We start from the raw sequence: 16,843 nt of genomic DNA, 5'->3' as shown, positions 1-16,843 counted from the left end.
ACGTGGATAAGATAAGACCTATGGACGGACTTGTGCACTGATATAGCGTTGCCGATGTTTATGCTGTTTAAAGGTTATGAAACGTTAGTCCCGAGTTTGTTTATTAAATAGCTGTCAGTGCTTTTCGTGGTTGGTTTCCTGCAAGTTTCTGGTGCATTTCGCTAAACCAATCTTAGACAACTCTTTTGCTGCTTCTTACTAGCTAGCTGACTAGCTAATACTGAATAAAACCAGAGATACAACTCTTCGAAAAATAATGGCAGAAGACATTCCTCCCGAGGATTATCCCTCTGAGATTGAAGAGTACCTGACTGGATTCGACACATCGTTGGGCTCTGTGAATGACGTCGTGCAAAAACTTGTAACTACCTCCAGAAATGACCAAAAGGTATAGAGTTAACGTCAACGGTGTAGGTTTTTGAGCCTGTAACTGGTGAGATGTCCGAACTGGTAAATTCTCTGCCATAATCCTGAAGGCAACAGTGTAGCCTAAAATCAACAATCTGTGTAACATTTATTTTGCCACCTGTAACGTTAGGCTTATGAGCTCGAATAAGGCTCATCAAAGTCAGACAAACACGGCCTAACTTGTTGATTTATGTTGTCATCTTTTCAGTTGGACCCACTGGAGCAAGCAAAACTGGATTTGATGTCAGCATTCGCGCTTAATTCATTATTCTGGAGTGAGTTAATGATCTTTCCATTACTTTTTTCCTGACAAATTCTGACAATATTGTTCTGAAACCATGGGCATATTTTCCTTATAATTGTGTTCTTCACAGTGTATTTGGTGACACAAGGAATCAACCCAAAAGAACATGGAATTAAACAAGAGCTGGTGAGAGGTTTTAAAACATTGTTATGATATTTATATTTCCACATAGTGGTAGTAATATGTATTAATATGTACAGTATTCTTACATGTACTTCATGTCTGTGTCAAACAGTTTGTTTGTTTGTTTGTTTGTTATGATCTATGTAAATTGCTGTTGCAACATCACAATTTTCCCTTTGGGATACATTCAGTCAGTCTGTCTGTAGGTACATATGGACCCACCCACCCATAAATTCAAATGTTATATCAACATATTTACTGCATGTGTAAATTATGTGGTCCTTATATGTTTGGTAGGTTCATGTATCTGTTCCTTTTTCTTTAGGAGAGAATACGAGTTCATATGAACAAAGTAAAAGACATCATGGATAAGAAGAAGGCAGCACGTTTGGATAAAGGTGCTGCTGGTCGGTTTGTGAGGAATGCTCTGTGGCAGGCCGAGGAGGGCAAGGATGCAACTGAGCAGCCTCCCAAAGCAAAGCACAAGAGATTCAAATGAGGTCTGGGAGTGAGAAATCAGTCTGGGTTAACATAGTGTGACCTTTTCATTGGACTGTAACGTGAATAAGAGAAAGCTCTCCACTAAGGACTTAAGGACTTGTTTGATAGCCTTTCCTTAAAAGGATTCTTTTTCATTATTATTTTTTATTATTATTTCTTTTTTTAAGGAGAAAGTAATTTCGATTTGCAAAATGCCAACATTTCTTTCATCAGTATGTTTACCAGTCAGCAGTTTGTAAATACTTGTAGATTTCCATGAATAAGGCCATATTTTCATGGAATATTCATGCTGTTTAACCTAGGCTAAAGGTAATAAAGTCATATATTGTGTCACCAAACCCGCTGACATGTGATTGAAAAGTGTCTCTGCATAGGCTACTTAAACTATAAGCTGGCAAACTAAGTTATACTGTGCAGGAAGACTGATAGCTTGGCGAACTAGTCAAAAAATGGCTCAATTAGCCAACTGAGTTTGGTATGTTCAACAGTTCCTTGCAGGGTTCCACATTGTCAAACACATGGGCTATATTATATGATCTAGTACTTTTTCAACAGCAAAAGGTGACATTTGTCAGCTAATGTGAAAAATGAATAAAACAATTAAATATACTAGTTACATCCTTCACACAACGATGTGCCTTTGAGTCCTACAATGAACTGTATCAGAATGGTCTGTTCTCATTAAGGATGTAATACACATGTAGTTTAATTGATTAATTCATCAATTTTATTAATCAATACATTGTAATGAATGGATTGACCATTTAGGCTGATATGCATTTTTAGTTTCTGGTTTAATAGGTTGGTTTTCACAAAAAGAGAAGAGAATGAAATACACAGGCTCTTACATAACCGTTACCATAAACTGTCATATAAAGGCCATGTGTACAAGATGGCAATTTTCACAAGGTGCGTCCTGTGACTATTTGTAAATGGCTATCCCCTTCAGAGCTTTTTAAACATCATTTCATATTTCATTCCTATTGAATTGATATTGAGTTGTAATCTAAACAAATCAAATTGAACGGAATCGTTTGTTTATATCAGTGTCATTGTTCTTATATGCTAGGTGTGAGAGAAGTAGGCAGATGTATTCACCTGAGTAACTTACGATTCAGTCCATGATTCTGCTAAAGGATTGTTGATATTGGTGATGCAGATAAAGCAAAACATGGCTGGAATGGTATGTCACAATGTTTGTTTCCCATTTAAAGAGCCACTGAATATTGAATTAGGATATATATAAATATATATATATATATATATATATTCTATATATTGAATTAATATATATATATATATTGAATTAGAACTGTGGACTGTGCTTTGGAGGGTTACATTTTTTTTGGCAGATTACTGTGCTCGGAACATCTCCAAAATGACCTGTCTTGTGGGGTACTCCTGGTCAGCAGTGTTTGAGATCTACCAACAGTGGCCTTAAGAGGGACAAACCTGATCCAGTGGCAGGCTGTTGAACACTTAAGGTTCTCTGATGCATTTGAGCAATGAAGGAGGTCCTGTCTTCTCCATACTAACACAGGGTGTAGGGGTTATGTTCAGGGCAATGTTTTGCTGAGAAACTGAATTTGGGAATTGTGTGGATGATTATTTGACATGTGCAAACAGTGTTGAAGACCAAAGGGGTGTACTACAAACCAAAGCTGGCTTTTGCAGGTGACCTTTGGAGTGATTGCTAAAAGAAAATGGCCCTGAGTATGGTTTGAAAAGTGATGTGCTCTTTTGAGATCAGTAGTTGTTCCTAAAATGAGGCAATAACTGCCCCCTGCCACCTCGCAATAATCGTACACGGAAGTAGTCGAACGTTTCTGCCTCTTGCTCCGCTCCATTCTCTCGGCATGAGCAGATTTGAGTTGTTTTGGTGGCATGCTGATGACCAATAGCTATGCAGGAAGGGACTAGTACTTTATGAGCTTGACAATGTGACAAACATGTCTGTTCACTTGATGCCTCGTTGATTCATCAATGTATATATTACCATTTAGAATGTTATTCATCTGTCAGTTTCATTCCGAATAGACTATTTGCCTTTTGTTAATGTCAGAATGGAACATGACATTTAAATAAGTCATTATGAGAAGAAATGTCATGAGCATCTCTTAGAGGAATGCCATTTGTTTTGGCATTGCCTGTGTTGGTGACTAGCAATTGAGACTTGTTGAAGTGAACTGTTCTCCTCCTATCCGTCACTTTCCAAGAAATTGTTCTGACTTCAGAGATGTCTTTCAGTGAGCCTTGTAGAAAGCATACTCTCTCCCTCTGTCTGTCTCTCTCATGGCAAAGCAGATTGGGAAAATGTGGATTTTTCCCCAGAGCTTTCGGCGGCCATATGTGCTAAGAATTTAGAAATTAGGTCACTTGAGAAGAATTTTGCCGGAGACAGATTTGTGAAAACAAACTAAAGCTAAATGACATACTGCAACAACAGCTCTGATTGTGCCTCCAGCTCATTCATTGCATTTATTTTCTTTGTTCTGTTTGGATCATCATTTCTGGCCATGTGATTTGGGAAATAGATATCAATGGCCAAGTGGTATGACCACCTCTAGCCTGAAGGGGGCAGCAAAAGTTTTTCCTGTCAAAGATTACACTGATATAACCTGAAACCCTGTCCTGGCAATGGCGTTCATAACCCAGAACAGTAAAAGTATTGCGCTGGACAAAGTGCTGCTGAAGTTGAAGCAGAGAAGGACTGGGCAATTGAATAAGAGGTTCTGAGGGACTAATTAGAAGCTTTCTGAAGATGAGCTTCATGAAGGCTATTGTTGGCAGGCCTTCAGGCTTTAATTAGTGAGTCTGATGTCTGGTGCGGGATATATCATCCATTAAAGACCCCTATAGAGACAAAGAGTTTTAAAGTAATTTAAAAAGAGTTTTGTGAATTATATCCTCAGGAAATTAAATAAAACATGGCACTCACTGTACTAATGGATATGTTCAGTGGGATGTGGTGAAGTCAGTTAGTGTTTTGGTTTTGGTTTTATAGTGCATTGTGAGGTTAGCAATGAAAGTCAAGTCGTGAACAGTTTTTTTTTTTTACTTCAAATAACAGCATATTTCTGACTTTGGCACGTAAACCTCACTCTAAAACTGCTTCAGTAAACTCTTGTATGGAGGTTTCTTTGTCCTAAATAGATTATGGCAGCATTGTCCCCTCTTTCCTTTTACAGCGTGCTCACAAGTGCAGCCAGAGGCCAGGCCATATCAGGGGACTAATGACGGAGTAATTGGTTCTGGGGTCACTCTGTTAAGGAGACCGAAATGTCGCTCATCTGTAGGCCTGGGCTAATAATGCTGTCAGTGGCTTGAGACAGACGCGTAGCGGTGGCCTAAGAGGACTGGAGAGACACACGGGAGGCCTGCCGAGGAGCTCCTCCAAGCCTCTTTACATTGCCTCTGGCCTTATAAAGTGCCACAGTCAGAGCCAAGAACAATATGTTGTTCCCCAGTTAGTATGGAGAAATTCTCCCCACTCACAGACTAGCTCAGCTAGCAGTGGCCCACAACCACAGGCGAAGGAGAAATGAAATAAATGATGATAACTGGCATTGTCTGCATGTTGGTTTATAAGAACAGACGCTGAATCCTGTCCAGGAATTCCTTCCAGATTCAAATCCCTATGTTATCACCTCATATTTTCTCTCCTTTTCTTGCTATTTAATTCCAAAATGGACCCCTTTTTAGAATATGTGGTTCTGTTTATTTTTTCTGGCTTGAAACCTTTTTACAACATCAAACATCTGATTTTCCGAACCCCATATGTGTTTCTAGCGTTATTGACTCTCTACCAAAACTACTTTGATCACTGCTCTCTTTTCGTAGAGGAGTAGTACCTGAAATAGTACCAGCATGTATAGTTGATCTCCCCATTTCTCCCACCTATCCAGCCCGACCCAATTCCCCCTGTAATCACCAGCCCTGACCTCAGTGGCAGTAATGTGGGGTCTAAATAAATGTGGCGCGCATGAGCCTGGGGGAGTCCTGCTGCCATGAGTGATGGAGCGGAGAGCGACCCAGGGGGTGTTTACACAAGAACACCCCCCCCCCACACACACACACACACACACACGTACACACTCACATACATTCTTCACAGTCCTTTGTCCTACCTTCCATTCACCTTGTCTGGCACAGATGGACAGATTAATCAAGATAAGAGATTTTTATTTACCCTCACCACACCAGCCAGGACAAATGAGTCTTTCCAAAGTCAGACTTTACTTTGAGACTCGTCACCCTTAAAAGAACTTCAGTGAGTCTGTGGAGTAGTGTCTGTGGTCTCTCTCTCTCTCTCTCTCTCTCCTTCTCTCTGTCTGTCTGTCTCTCTGTCTTTACTCTCCATATTCTCCTTTCTCTTGATCCCCACCCTCCCTTCTTTCTCCCTCTGTCTGTTCCTTGGTTCCCTCCCTTTCTCCCAGGGGCTTTGCATTAGAAGGAAATTACGCCACTCTGAAAGCACGCTCTGTGGGTTTTCAAGTGCTCACTAGCGCACCACTCGCATTTTCATGCATTGGAACAAAACTTCATATGACCATTCCTGTAGCAGTTGACCGTTGTTCTGTCAAGGCATCATATTTTGTCTCCACAATTATGTGTCCTTCTTCCTTAGTCTACTCAAGGCTATAATGTATCCCACAATGACCACATAACCTAACATGCAAATTGACCATTATGTTCATGTATCCACTTCAGGTCGTACACTACAGATACATGAAACTAAAGGTGATGCAAACTGGAGTGTGTGTCAGAGTTTCCTCTGCGCTTTCAAAGGCCATAACCCATCAGTTCCTCCTAAGGCCATTTCCAATGTCGGTCTTCACACAGAGGTGGTGTGTAATGGATTTTATGCTCCCCATAATTTCTAAGACAGTGGTTTATTCACTGGCCATAGGAAGACTGGCCCACAGCTGTCGGGATATATATTTTCCGAGGAATGTTGATGCCTGTTAGCTGAAGGCCGTGAATTTGGATTTTTCCCCAATGACAAATTATGTTTTTAAAGAGCATCTGCACACACACACACTTGCCTATACACACAGATGCACGCTCACCCACACACACCCACGCTCTCAGGGATAGATCCCAGGAGAGCCTGGTAGAAGGGAGAGTGTCTGTTGTGGGTTTGTGAGGGGGATGAACAGGATCAGAATGCGGCCTGTGATTTCCACTGTAGTGCGTGACAGCTGGCGTGATGCAAACAGCTGAGTTGGATAGCGGCTATTGTCATTATTTTTTGACAGTTGCTTAGTATCTCATAAACCACATCGAGGTGGTGCAGTAAGCCAAACCAGCAGTATTCGGCAATAAAAAAAATGCCTTGCGACTGCGAGTGCCAATAATAGGCATTTATAAATGAGGCACATTCAAAGATTTTGCCATAGCATTTTAGGCCCACGTTAATAGCACGTTTTGAGGCAGGACGTGTGATATTATGGACAGAGTAATTCTTTTTCACCGCGAGAAACAGTTGAGGTAAAATATGCTTTACGGAATGTCAATAGTGCCACTCATGCCTCTCTCATGTCCTCACTTTACGACCTCTGCGAGGCTCACTCGGCCCGTGATGTGAATCTCTGCTAAGGGTGGCTGAGGGGGTAGTAAACTGCGGGCCTCTTCGTTTTATGATGTGGATGAAGTGGTTGTTGGGGTTGCTAGAAGAGCACGGCGCTCTCCACATTCCTCTCAAGGTCTCTTTCGTCAGACCTGGTCACATCTTGGCCTGACCTACACATAAAACGGGTGAAATGCTTTTTGGCGTTTTCTGTCGAAGTGCTGTGAATCGAATGAAAATTAAAATCATTAAATTCAAAATAGGCTACTGTTGTTGATTATTTATTGGTGGCAATACCAATTCATTTTGAATATCTAAAGCTGACATTATTGTGACTATGACATGGACCGGCGTAATTCTGTAACAGTGTGTGACTACTGTAGGCCTACACATTTTCTTGCAATGGAACTTTTTTACTTTGTTCGAGAATTCTCCTACATGACTCTGGGTAAGCTCTTTCAAATACCTGTTGGAACGATAGAGCACCACTAGGTGGCACCCGAAGACAACTTCAGGCATTCTTGTGTGCTTTACTGGATGGAGTTGCAGTGGAAACCTCACGCGGATGTAGATTGCGAAGTCGCCTGATAAGCAGTCTTATCACACAAAGAAAACAACAACAATATCAGTGATAATAATGACTGTTGTGGTAATTGTTCTAGAAGTCTCCTGTTACCCAGCTGTGTACTGATGAATGAATGTGAAAACTTGCACTCTCTTTGGATTTAGGCTGCCTGGTTGCACTGGCTACTCCACCAGACATTTTTCCAGCCCCCAACCGTTTGTCCATGATTGCAAGTAAGGCCCGACATTTGTTTGTAGATATCTTTCATCTGGCATTATACCCCACAACTACATCGCAGATTTGATTACATTAACTTCCTATCTTTGTCTAAAGTATAGGAAAGAATACCCTGTGTTTTAGATTAGAACTTCAGATGGGGGACTCAAGGGAGGCCCAGCAAATATAAACTTTTAAAAATGTTCTTTGTCACCATGTGCTTTCCTGTCTTCAATCTTCAGTTATGTCCCTCATCTAGTCTGATATAATTTTCGATAAACAGATTGTGCCCATAAACTAGCTTTGTGTGTTTGGAGCTGAATGTAAATTGAAGAGGAGCTGACTGATTATTAGCGTGATAACTTGAGTAAAGTTTTAGGAGCGCCTTGTTTTAAGACAGCTGCAGTCTAGGCTGTCACCCTTCCATCATTTATCCAATGGTGGAGCCAAAACCCTTGAGGAATACTTGACAGTGAAGACACCAGATTGCTCTAATAGGCCACTCTGTCTTGTTTAAAAGACCTCACTGTGAGTATTTCTCTGTCTTCACCATCTTTTCCCATAAAGATATCCAGTTGGATTACAACCCAGAAGATGAGGCCTTTACCTAAAGGCACTATGGGTTAAATGCAGTGTTAAAAAATGACATTGCATTTTTCTCCATATATCACCAATTAGAGAGCAGAGGCTGGGTAAATGTTGCGTGTCTTATTGTTTTATAATTATTGAGCCATTAACGTTTTCTCTGCCATTGTATAAATGAGCCGCTCTCTGTGTATGTGGCGATGGAGATGGCGAGGTGGCTGTTAAGGGATCGTCATGACATGTCCGTGCCGTTCCTCCTCTTCTGCTAACGCCAGCAGGAAATGCTGAGACTAATGTTAGCAGGCTCGGTCGTCTAATGGCTGCCTGTTTCATCCTATTACGTCTAATCGAAGCCGAATGTGTCATTAACTAATTGTGTGGCATTTTTTCCTCTCCTCTTCCCCCTCCCCCGAGCTTGAAAAGACCCCTCTGTGCTGGGTGAGCTGCCATGACACCTCTGAGGAGGCGATCTGCACGGCCCTCTGAAAACGACACCCTCCAAAGTTTAAAGAAACATCATTTATCACTCGGCCAGGCACCTGCAATGTGTGCCCCTATCCCCCACCCCACCGCCAAACCCCCGAATCCACCCACCCACCCACACACACATGCAAATGTCCACACAAGCATACAACACACACACACACACACACAGCCTTCATGTACATAATTGGCGTGGTGCAGGAGTCAGCCTATGCCCTCGCCCCACAACCCCCCACCCCCATCAGCCTCTCACTCACTCACTCATGGTGGCGGCCTGTGAGAAACATGGTGTAAACGTTCACAGCATGGCTTTCACCACAGTGCCACCAGAGACTTACTGCGCTGCTGGAGTCCATGCTGTGCTATGAAACACCACCACACGCTGACGGCAGCCTATACGGGTCCCGTGTGCTTCTAATACCCCTTGCCCTCTCCCTGTTCCCAGCTCAGCCTATTACGACTAGCACGAAGTGCTCTCTGAATTTTCACCAACAGCCAAATGTAAATAGCGCTAATTCTAGTAATAATAATGATATAATGAGGTATTAAATGTGTAATAAAATGCAGCAAAGAATGGCACAAACTCTTGAGTTCACCTGGTGTGCCCTTATTGGTGCGTTTTGTCTCACCCCTGTGTTCTCCCTGGTCTCTGCCTCTCTCTGGCACTTCAGTTACTCGTTTACAAGGGAGGTTTGTGAGGTGCCCCCGGGGAACAGTTAAGTAAACACTTGTGGAATGCCAGCCGGTGCGGTGCTCGTGGTCCTGAGTTGATGGCTGGTGTGTTGCTGTGTGGGGACAAGGTGACATGCAAAGGACTACGGATGTGAGACAGCAGTTCACATTCTTCCATATCCAGGGCTATCGGCGTCCTTCCTAGTGTCACATCAAGGCCACCCATTGGCTAGCAGACCCTGTTGACTCTGATAAAAAAAGAGGATATTTGCAAACCTGTAGATTGCACTAAGAGACTAACACCATTGTATGTGTATTGACTACAGTCAGTTCCCTAGGGAAATAGGTTCAGCAATGTGTACAGTCAAGGGTTATGTAAAGAGATTTGGGGTGTGAGGTGGCTGTGGTCTGATAATGGATCATCATCCTGAGCAAGGTAAATGAACAACAGCTGACCATGGGAAAGATGCCACTGAGCTGACTTCTTCCTGTCCCCCTGTCAGTTGAGGGCATAAAAAGGGGGAGTTTAATAATATAAAGTAAAACTAAACAGTACGTTTCTTATTGTTAAATGTTAAACAATCTTATAACAATCATAACACTTTGTATAGCTTTGATCATAAAACGTACATTTAAAATGAGACTACAAGGGCACTTCAAATTGTAGAGTCAGAGATTATACTGTGGATTACTGTGGAAAACTAGCATGTGGCCTGCATGTAGTTTAATGTATACACTGGTCGTTAGATACGAGCAGTGGTGTCTAACAACTAATGCCCACTGGAGGCATCTGATGTGCTTCAACACCAAAGTTTAGAAAATTGTTTTACAACATCGCGTCAACAACGTCGCCAGTGGGCGTTGGCCTTTAAGCTTCGGATACTTGCTCTTTGGCCAAGCATTTGCGTATGTTCATGTACACAACTGGCTGCGATGTGAACCAAACCAAAGTAATATGCAGCCGTTAGGCGTGGTGTTATTACAGAGGACTCCACTAGAATGCAGAATTCAGACCCAGAGTTGTAAATAAAGCCAGTCTTGCATGGCCATCACATACTGCGCATATACTATCACCTCTAGTGTTCATGAGAATATTGCATCTCACAGATGCGTCACGTTTATTTTTGAGAACTTGCACAACCAACAAATCGAACGATACACGTTGCAACCATGGCATGGACGGATTATGAACTTTCAGGCCCCTGGGCCCAGATGTATTAAGGGCCCCCCACTAATTGTCGCATGTGTGGGAGGGGGGGGTTTGGGGGTCCTCCCACAGAATTTTTTTCATTTGTTTGATGTGATTTCCTGTATTCTGGTGCATTTTGAGGATGGACAATACTAAATTCAATCAGATTCATAGCCTACATCCTGATTTGTTGATATTGAGGCTATGACTCCATGCAAAGGCTTGGGCTTCAGGGCCCCCTGACCCCTTGGGCCCCTGGGCCTGGTCCCGGTAGGCCCGTGCAGTAATCCATCCCTGAACCATGGTGCGTATGCACAAACATTGTTAAAGGGACACCAGGCAAGCCTGATGCTTTTTCTCTACGAAACTCCCCCTCGTTTGGTGTGAAGCTCTTTTCCTTTTCTTTGCATCTTCCGTCAAGGGTTTTCGCTGCTTTTTCGCCGGCTCTGCCATTATACACACATTTGCAACAATCACTAGCGTTTCGTTAGCCTGCCTGTGCTGTGGATGCAGGATGTAAACTGATCCTGCTTCGGTCGGCGGGTACGATACACTGAACTTGCAAGCGGGATATTCTTCCTACAGGCAGTAGGGGCGGCCGAGAGTCTTCATTCGCCCTGTAATGAGTCATTTAACCATATACCGACTTACGAAGATGAGTAATTTCGAACACGAAAACGTTGCCTGGTGTCCCTTTAAAAGCAAGTATATCCCTGGCTTTAGGGTTCCTCTCTGTCCCTCTGGATGTCCATTCCAACATAAAAGGAGTTTAGTTCTGACACTTAACCTCAAGACCTGGCTCATATACTGTAGGCAGACTAGAGGTCATCCTGCTGTGGTCAGACATCTGCCCTTAAGCACGGAGTGCATGGATGGGTTATTCCTGCAGCTCTCATGAGGTTGATATGTGTTGGTATTTTGCCACATACACCATCTGCGCTGGTTGAGCTCATTTTTGCCTTGTGAGTAATCAGCCATCAGAACTTCTCACACCTGCAGTGACTGCCAAGTTATGACAGCACGAGGTGTAGGAATCACAAGTCGATGGGGCCCAAAGAAATAGTCGCCGGCCACATCCTTGTGAATCAGAGGCACCATGACCTGTCTGGACACGTCAAGGAAACAAGAATTTTTGGGGCAGGGCACATCGTCTAGAGTCCAAGGAAAACTCTTTCATCTAACTGTACATGAAACCCATCATCCTATTTTTCTCCGACTCCCACATGGATACTTGTACAAAGTGAGGCCTGTCTCGACCACAACAACTTCCAGGCTCTGGTCTGCTCAAAGTGGCCACGGCCTTCGCATAGAACTCCTCAATAAGACGTGTCATGGGAATCTGTCCAAGAGATACATCCACTTTAAATGTGAGGCGTTTTTACGTGATTATCACATCAAAAGATCTCATTACGCCATAGCGAGCGGCGGACTGTGTGACGTGAGTGGAATGGCTATCCGTGAGTCAGTTTGTCATTGGACAGTGCTGCCATGCAAGGTGGAATGTATTGCCATGGGACTATATTTAGCGGGCGTCTTCGCTTGCTTGTGATCTCCTGTGAAAATAACTGCTAATAACTAAGAAAACACAATAGGGCAAGATGAAAGGAGATGCCAACAGCACACACAAGCTTTGGCAGTCCAGTCCTGAAAAGGGAACTGTTTGGGTTGAAAACACGGCAATTCAAGGCTCTTCGTTAAACACAGTCTGGTAATTAACAGCATCTGGAGCCCAGTGATGGGTTTTGGAAACAGGCGGTGCCGATTTTTTTTTTTTTCTTCCTCTTCATTCTTCTTTTCATCCATTTGTTTGACAAGCATAATTTGACTCTCCTGTTGACACACGCTGAAAGAGAGAAATGCATCACGAGATGTTCAACGATTGATTCATAAAAGAGATATTATGCTGGTTCATTTGACCATTTCCAATGCTCTTACATCCTAATGTGAAGTCAAAAGGGGTTCACCGTCTGGGCACCCAGAGCAGGGTATGGAACAATAGTTTACACAGTCATGAAGGACTTGTAAAACTTTGGCTGATCTACAATGTATTGTTTCAAATGTAGCCACAAAATGTTGGTTTCCTCAGTTTGTGATAGTATGTTCGCAGGTCAAATTTCCATTTGTATGGTTTTCTCATAAAACTTCAATACAACCGACTGTAATTGTTTCTGTGTCTGCTACAGATAGTCTAACTCTGCCTTTATTTAACTTCTGAGCTGCTGGCTTAGAAATGGCTTGGTTCGGACGACACATGCGTGGCACCCATCGTGATTTGGGCATTCTTGCTCAGCACCACCATTCACAGAGCAAGTTGGTCCATCTGCACAAGGGCCCAGTGACTGTTTTTATTTTTCTGCTTCAGCATATTCATCACGCACATGTTTTGTTTTGGTGAAAGGGAGTATGTGAGAGGAGAATTGCACATCTAGGCTCAGTACAGGGTGGTGATGGGGTGATAGTAGGTTTCACTGGTCATAGATTCTGACTCTCAGGCAGTTTTACAATTAGTCATGTAAATGATTGATATGTGAAAATAATCACCACTATTGTGTCGTTATAGTTTGTTGATATAGCTATTTGTTGACATAGCTATGTCAATTGTCAGATGACTCACATGAAAGTTTATTTCAAAGAGTGTGCAATTTCTTTACACAAAATGGTTTATTTAGAGGGCCTTAACTCATATGTGATTAACTCATATGTGACTCACTTATTTGTGGAAGAGTGAGATTATGTTTTCTTATTATACTTCGCTGTGTTTCTTTTGTCACATTTACCCTTAAAGCTATTAACCTGGCAGCATTTGAAACAAAATATATTCCTATCCATTTATTCACTCATACAGCATCACACTTATACGGTGCGGTGAAGATACCCCAGCATAAACGTTTATGGGTTCATTTTATTAGTCAATTTCCCACCACTTTCTTCACACCATTATTAGTTCATTGCAGACACAATTTACTTTTCTCTCTACTTTAGCAGCGCATCAATACCTCCTCAAAGAAAGTCATTTATTGAAGGATCTTCCTGGGCTGTAAAGTGAACCCTGTCTTCCTCCCTTGTGTGTCATTCTCAAGGGCACACACACACGCGGGCGGTGATTACACTTTTTGGGCAGGTTGGCCTCCTGTGGTGGGGTGACTGGGCAGAGAAACAGCTGTTATTCAGAGTGACAGACATCCTGAAGGTGCCCTGGTGCCAGTTCTAATCAATTTTAGCCCCAAAGAGAGCCGAAGACACCGACTGAACAAGAAGAAAGACGGAGTGAGGCGGTAGAGAGGGAGAGAAACAGAAGAAGAGATAAACAAAGCAGGTGAGAGACAGAGAGAAAGAGAGAGATGAAGTCAACGCTTCAGGACACGACAGAGTCATTGAACAAGTGTCAAAGCTGCACCCAATATCCACTTGTTTCATCACCGCCACTACTGTCAAAATGAATGTGGCATTTGGTCATTCCTGCATGACAAGATGGTACAAAATGTGCAATCACTGTCGAAACTCTATACATGGCATCAAGCACCCCACTCTGCCAATCCCTCATATGCAGTGACGCATGGAACTCGCATTCTATGCATGGGCCTTCATTCTGCTAAGGTAGGCAGAGTAAGGGGTTTATTTTAGGGGGTGGCGCGGTGCGGAATGTGTTGTAACACATTGGTGGAGCCGTTTCCCCTGGATGGAGGCATGTATGGGGGCCCCCAGAGCAGCAGGCTCATTAGACATGGGAACCGTGGCTCCTATGACTCCGACTCCGTGTGTGTGTGTGTGCCTGTGTGTGTGTGTACAGTAACATTAACCTGTCCCCTGTGAAACAACATGGGGCAGAGTGTATAATCATCTTTAATGTGTGTGTGCGTGAGTCCATGTGTGTTTTTTGGGGGACCACCCAGAGTGGCTCTCTGGTATGGCTGTAACCTCATTCCTCTGAAGCCCACAAAGTGTCCTTTCCACACCTCTCTCTCTCTTCCTCTCTCTTTCCCTCCCTCTCTCTCTCTTTTCCTCTCTTTCCCTCCCTCTCTCTCTCCCTCCCACACACACCAAAAAAAGTTCAAGCAAGGGGGAACAAAAAAAAGATAAAGCCAGACATCCTTAGTCACAGTCTGGTGTGTGAATTTGTGATCAGCACACCTGCCTGCCTGCCTACCCACCGCGCGGCGTGATCACGGCCTCCGAGGAACCTCACTAACACGCTTCACGGGGGCGGGGTGGGACGGAGGGGTTTGGGGAGGGCGGAATTCAATCACACGGCATCGTAATGAGTTTCTCCGTCGATTCACCTGTTCCTTTTCAAGGCGGCTCTCCGTGCTGGCCTTCTCCCAGAGAACAAGGGACGAGTGCATCAACGGCACTGAATGAAAGAGGGGAAGAAAAGCAAGAGGATTGGCAGATTGGATGCCACACTGAAAACAAACTCCTACTCTTAGGTGTAGCTTCTTTCCTCTCATCCTCCATCCTGAGGGTCTGTATTGCAGGGGGGAAAAAAACGCCCAGGTAATTGAAACGCTCTGATAGGTATTACCACACTGGGATTTCTTCATTTTTCTGATATCCTTTAAGAACCTTGAGACATTAGTTTTAATATCGGTCACAGCTTTATTCTGCAAAAGGTCAGCTGGGGGCTAATGGCCTGCCCTCTTTGTGCCTCTCTCTCTCTCTTTTTTTTTTCTCTTTCTCTCTCTCTTTCTCTTTTCTCCCAGCATGCTGGCTGAGACTCACCAAATCCCCAGGCCTCTCAGCCTCAGGTCACAGGGGAATACAAATATGTGTCACCTTTGGAAATGGGTTACAAGCTAAAGGATAAGGCGAATAGCCCTTCTCTTCTTCTTCTACCCTACCTGTACCTCTCTTTCTCTCTCTCAGGTTGATTGTATTGTAGCAGAACTGGCTCCATTCCAGCAGTTCGATTCAAAGGAGTGTCTGTTATTAAATTTCAACCAGAAGCGATATCATAACCTCAAAAGGCTACTATTATCCGGGGAGGCTTCAGATGAACCCATTCATCTGTGGCTCCTTCTCTTACAACATTTTTTTTATTCCCTCTCGCTTTTCCACCCACCCTCTTAATCCGATGGAGTCAACAGTTGCTGTTTGGCCAACTTAAGACCTGTCTTGCCACTTTGTTCAGACAGACAAGCTGTTTACATAGCCCAGGTCCCCCGACACCACACTCCTCAACCTCTGCAGGTGAGGTGGGACTGTTTGTCCCTGAGGTGAAGCCAGCATGGAGAGCGAGAGAGCATAAGAGAGAGAGAAGAAAAGGTGTAAAAGAGATGTGGAGTGATATCAGGGTCATCGGTGCGGTCAAACAGATCAGATACTGCAGGCATGTCTATTACACAGTGCGGCTCCCCTCCTAGGGACAGATTGCTAGTGAATACCGTATGCTGACTGACTCTGATATGACCTTTGTCTGAGACGGTGTCCTGGTTCCTCATCTGTGGGGCTCCATGATGGAGATGCTCGGTAGATGGGAGTGTTGCCTCACCCCTGGAGTCAGAGGCGTGGAAGGCCGGCTCAGGTTACTCACACAGGGCTGTCCACCAGCACATCCAGGGTGGTCCATACTTTTCCATGAGAGTGTGTGTGTGTGTGTGTGTGTGTGTGTGTGTGTGTGTGTGTGTGTGTGTGTACGTGTGCATTTCGCATGTAAACAGGTGTACACACCACTCTCAGGACAGGAGCTCACACTGGAGTCTCCAGGCTGTCAGCAGCGACATGTCCAACTACACAGCCAACGCCTCCCCAGTGCCCCCACTGCTACTATTTATACAGTATTGAGAAAAAAGGCCATCCGGCCACCACAGCTTCCAGAAGGCCAGCAGCAGCTGGTTTATGGATAAAGGGGACGATACATCATGACCGCGGAGGTGGAACCATAAAACGTCTGCCGGCAGAGCCGCCGGCGCAGGTTCAGGTTCAGAGCTTATGAGAGAGAGAGAGGAAAGACCAGTTAGTCATCTCTTGTCATCTGCAGTCACTGTTAATGTATGTCCCACTTACTCTCGCCGGTGACAGGGAGCGGTGTGGTGGTGCTGCCTCGACCCTGTAAGCTCCTCTTGGGTCCCCATGTCTCGTGTCTACCCCCAGACACATACACACACACACATACACACACATACACACACACACACACACACCTTTCTTCCACTGATAACAGTCCCCAGTGTGTGAAAGGGGAAAAAGAAACAGCAGAAGCAGGTGCCACAATAAACCTTCACACTTCAT

At 43.9% G+C, this 16,843-nt stretch overlaps 1 protein-coding gene across 1 annotated transcript; it reads left to right on the top strand.

The window, feature by feature from the left end:
* c1d (C1D nuclear receptor corepressor) lies at positions 1-1,945 on the top strand. Its single transcript, XM_076285097.1, has 4 exons — positions 1-388; positions 617-683; positions 783-838; positions 1,161-1,945. The coding sequence occupies exons 1-4, from the start codon at positions 257-259 to the stop codon at positions 1,332-1,334; spliced, it is 429 nt and encodes a 142-aa protein (XP_076141212.1). The 5' UTR covers positions 1-256; the 3' UTR covers positions 1,335-1,945.
* Positions 1,946-16,843: the final 14,898 nt, after the last annotated feature.

This window comes from Alosa pseudoharengus, unplaced genomic scaffold, assembly GCF_046254945.1.
Source record: "Alosa pseudoharengus isolate Yale_2024_CS ecotype anadromous, Long Island Sound unplaced genomic scaffold, YU_APseudo_1.1 YU_APseudo_1.1_scf_15, whole genome shotgun sequence".
NCBI classification, from domain to species: domain Eukaryota; kingdom Metazoa; phylum Chordata; class Actinopteri; order Clupeiformes; family Clupeidae; genus Alosa; species Alosa pseudoharengus.
The sequence above is the reverse complement of the archived record's forward strand: the minus strand, read 5'-3'. Positions and strand labels throughout refer to the sequence as shown.

What these genes read in the sequence shown, in the direction of transcription:
- c1d (XM_076285097.1), top strand. Translation starts at nt 257, where the DNA reads ATGGCAGAAGACATTCCTCCCGAGGATTATCCCTCTGAGATTGAAGAG. An exon ending in GCTTAATTCATTATTCTGGA is followed by an intron (nt 684 to 782) that starts GTGAGTTAATGA and finishes TGTTCTTCACAG; the next exon opens with TGTATTTGGTGACACAAGGA. An exon ending in ATGGAATTAAACAAGAGCTG is followed by an intron (nt 839 to 1,160) that starts GTGAGAGGTTTT and finishes CTTTTTCTTTAG; the next exon opens with GAGAGAATACGAGTTCATAT.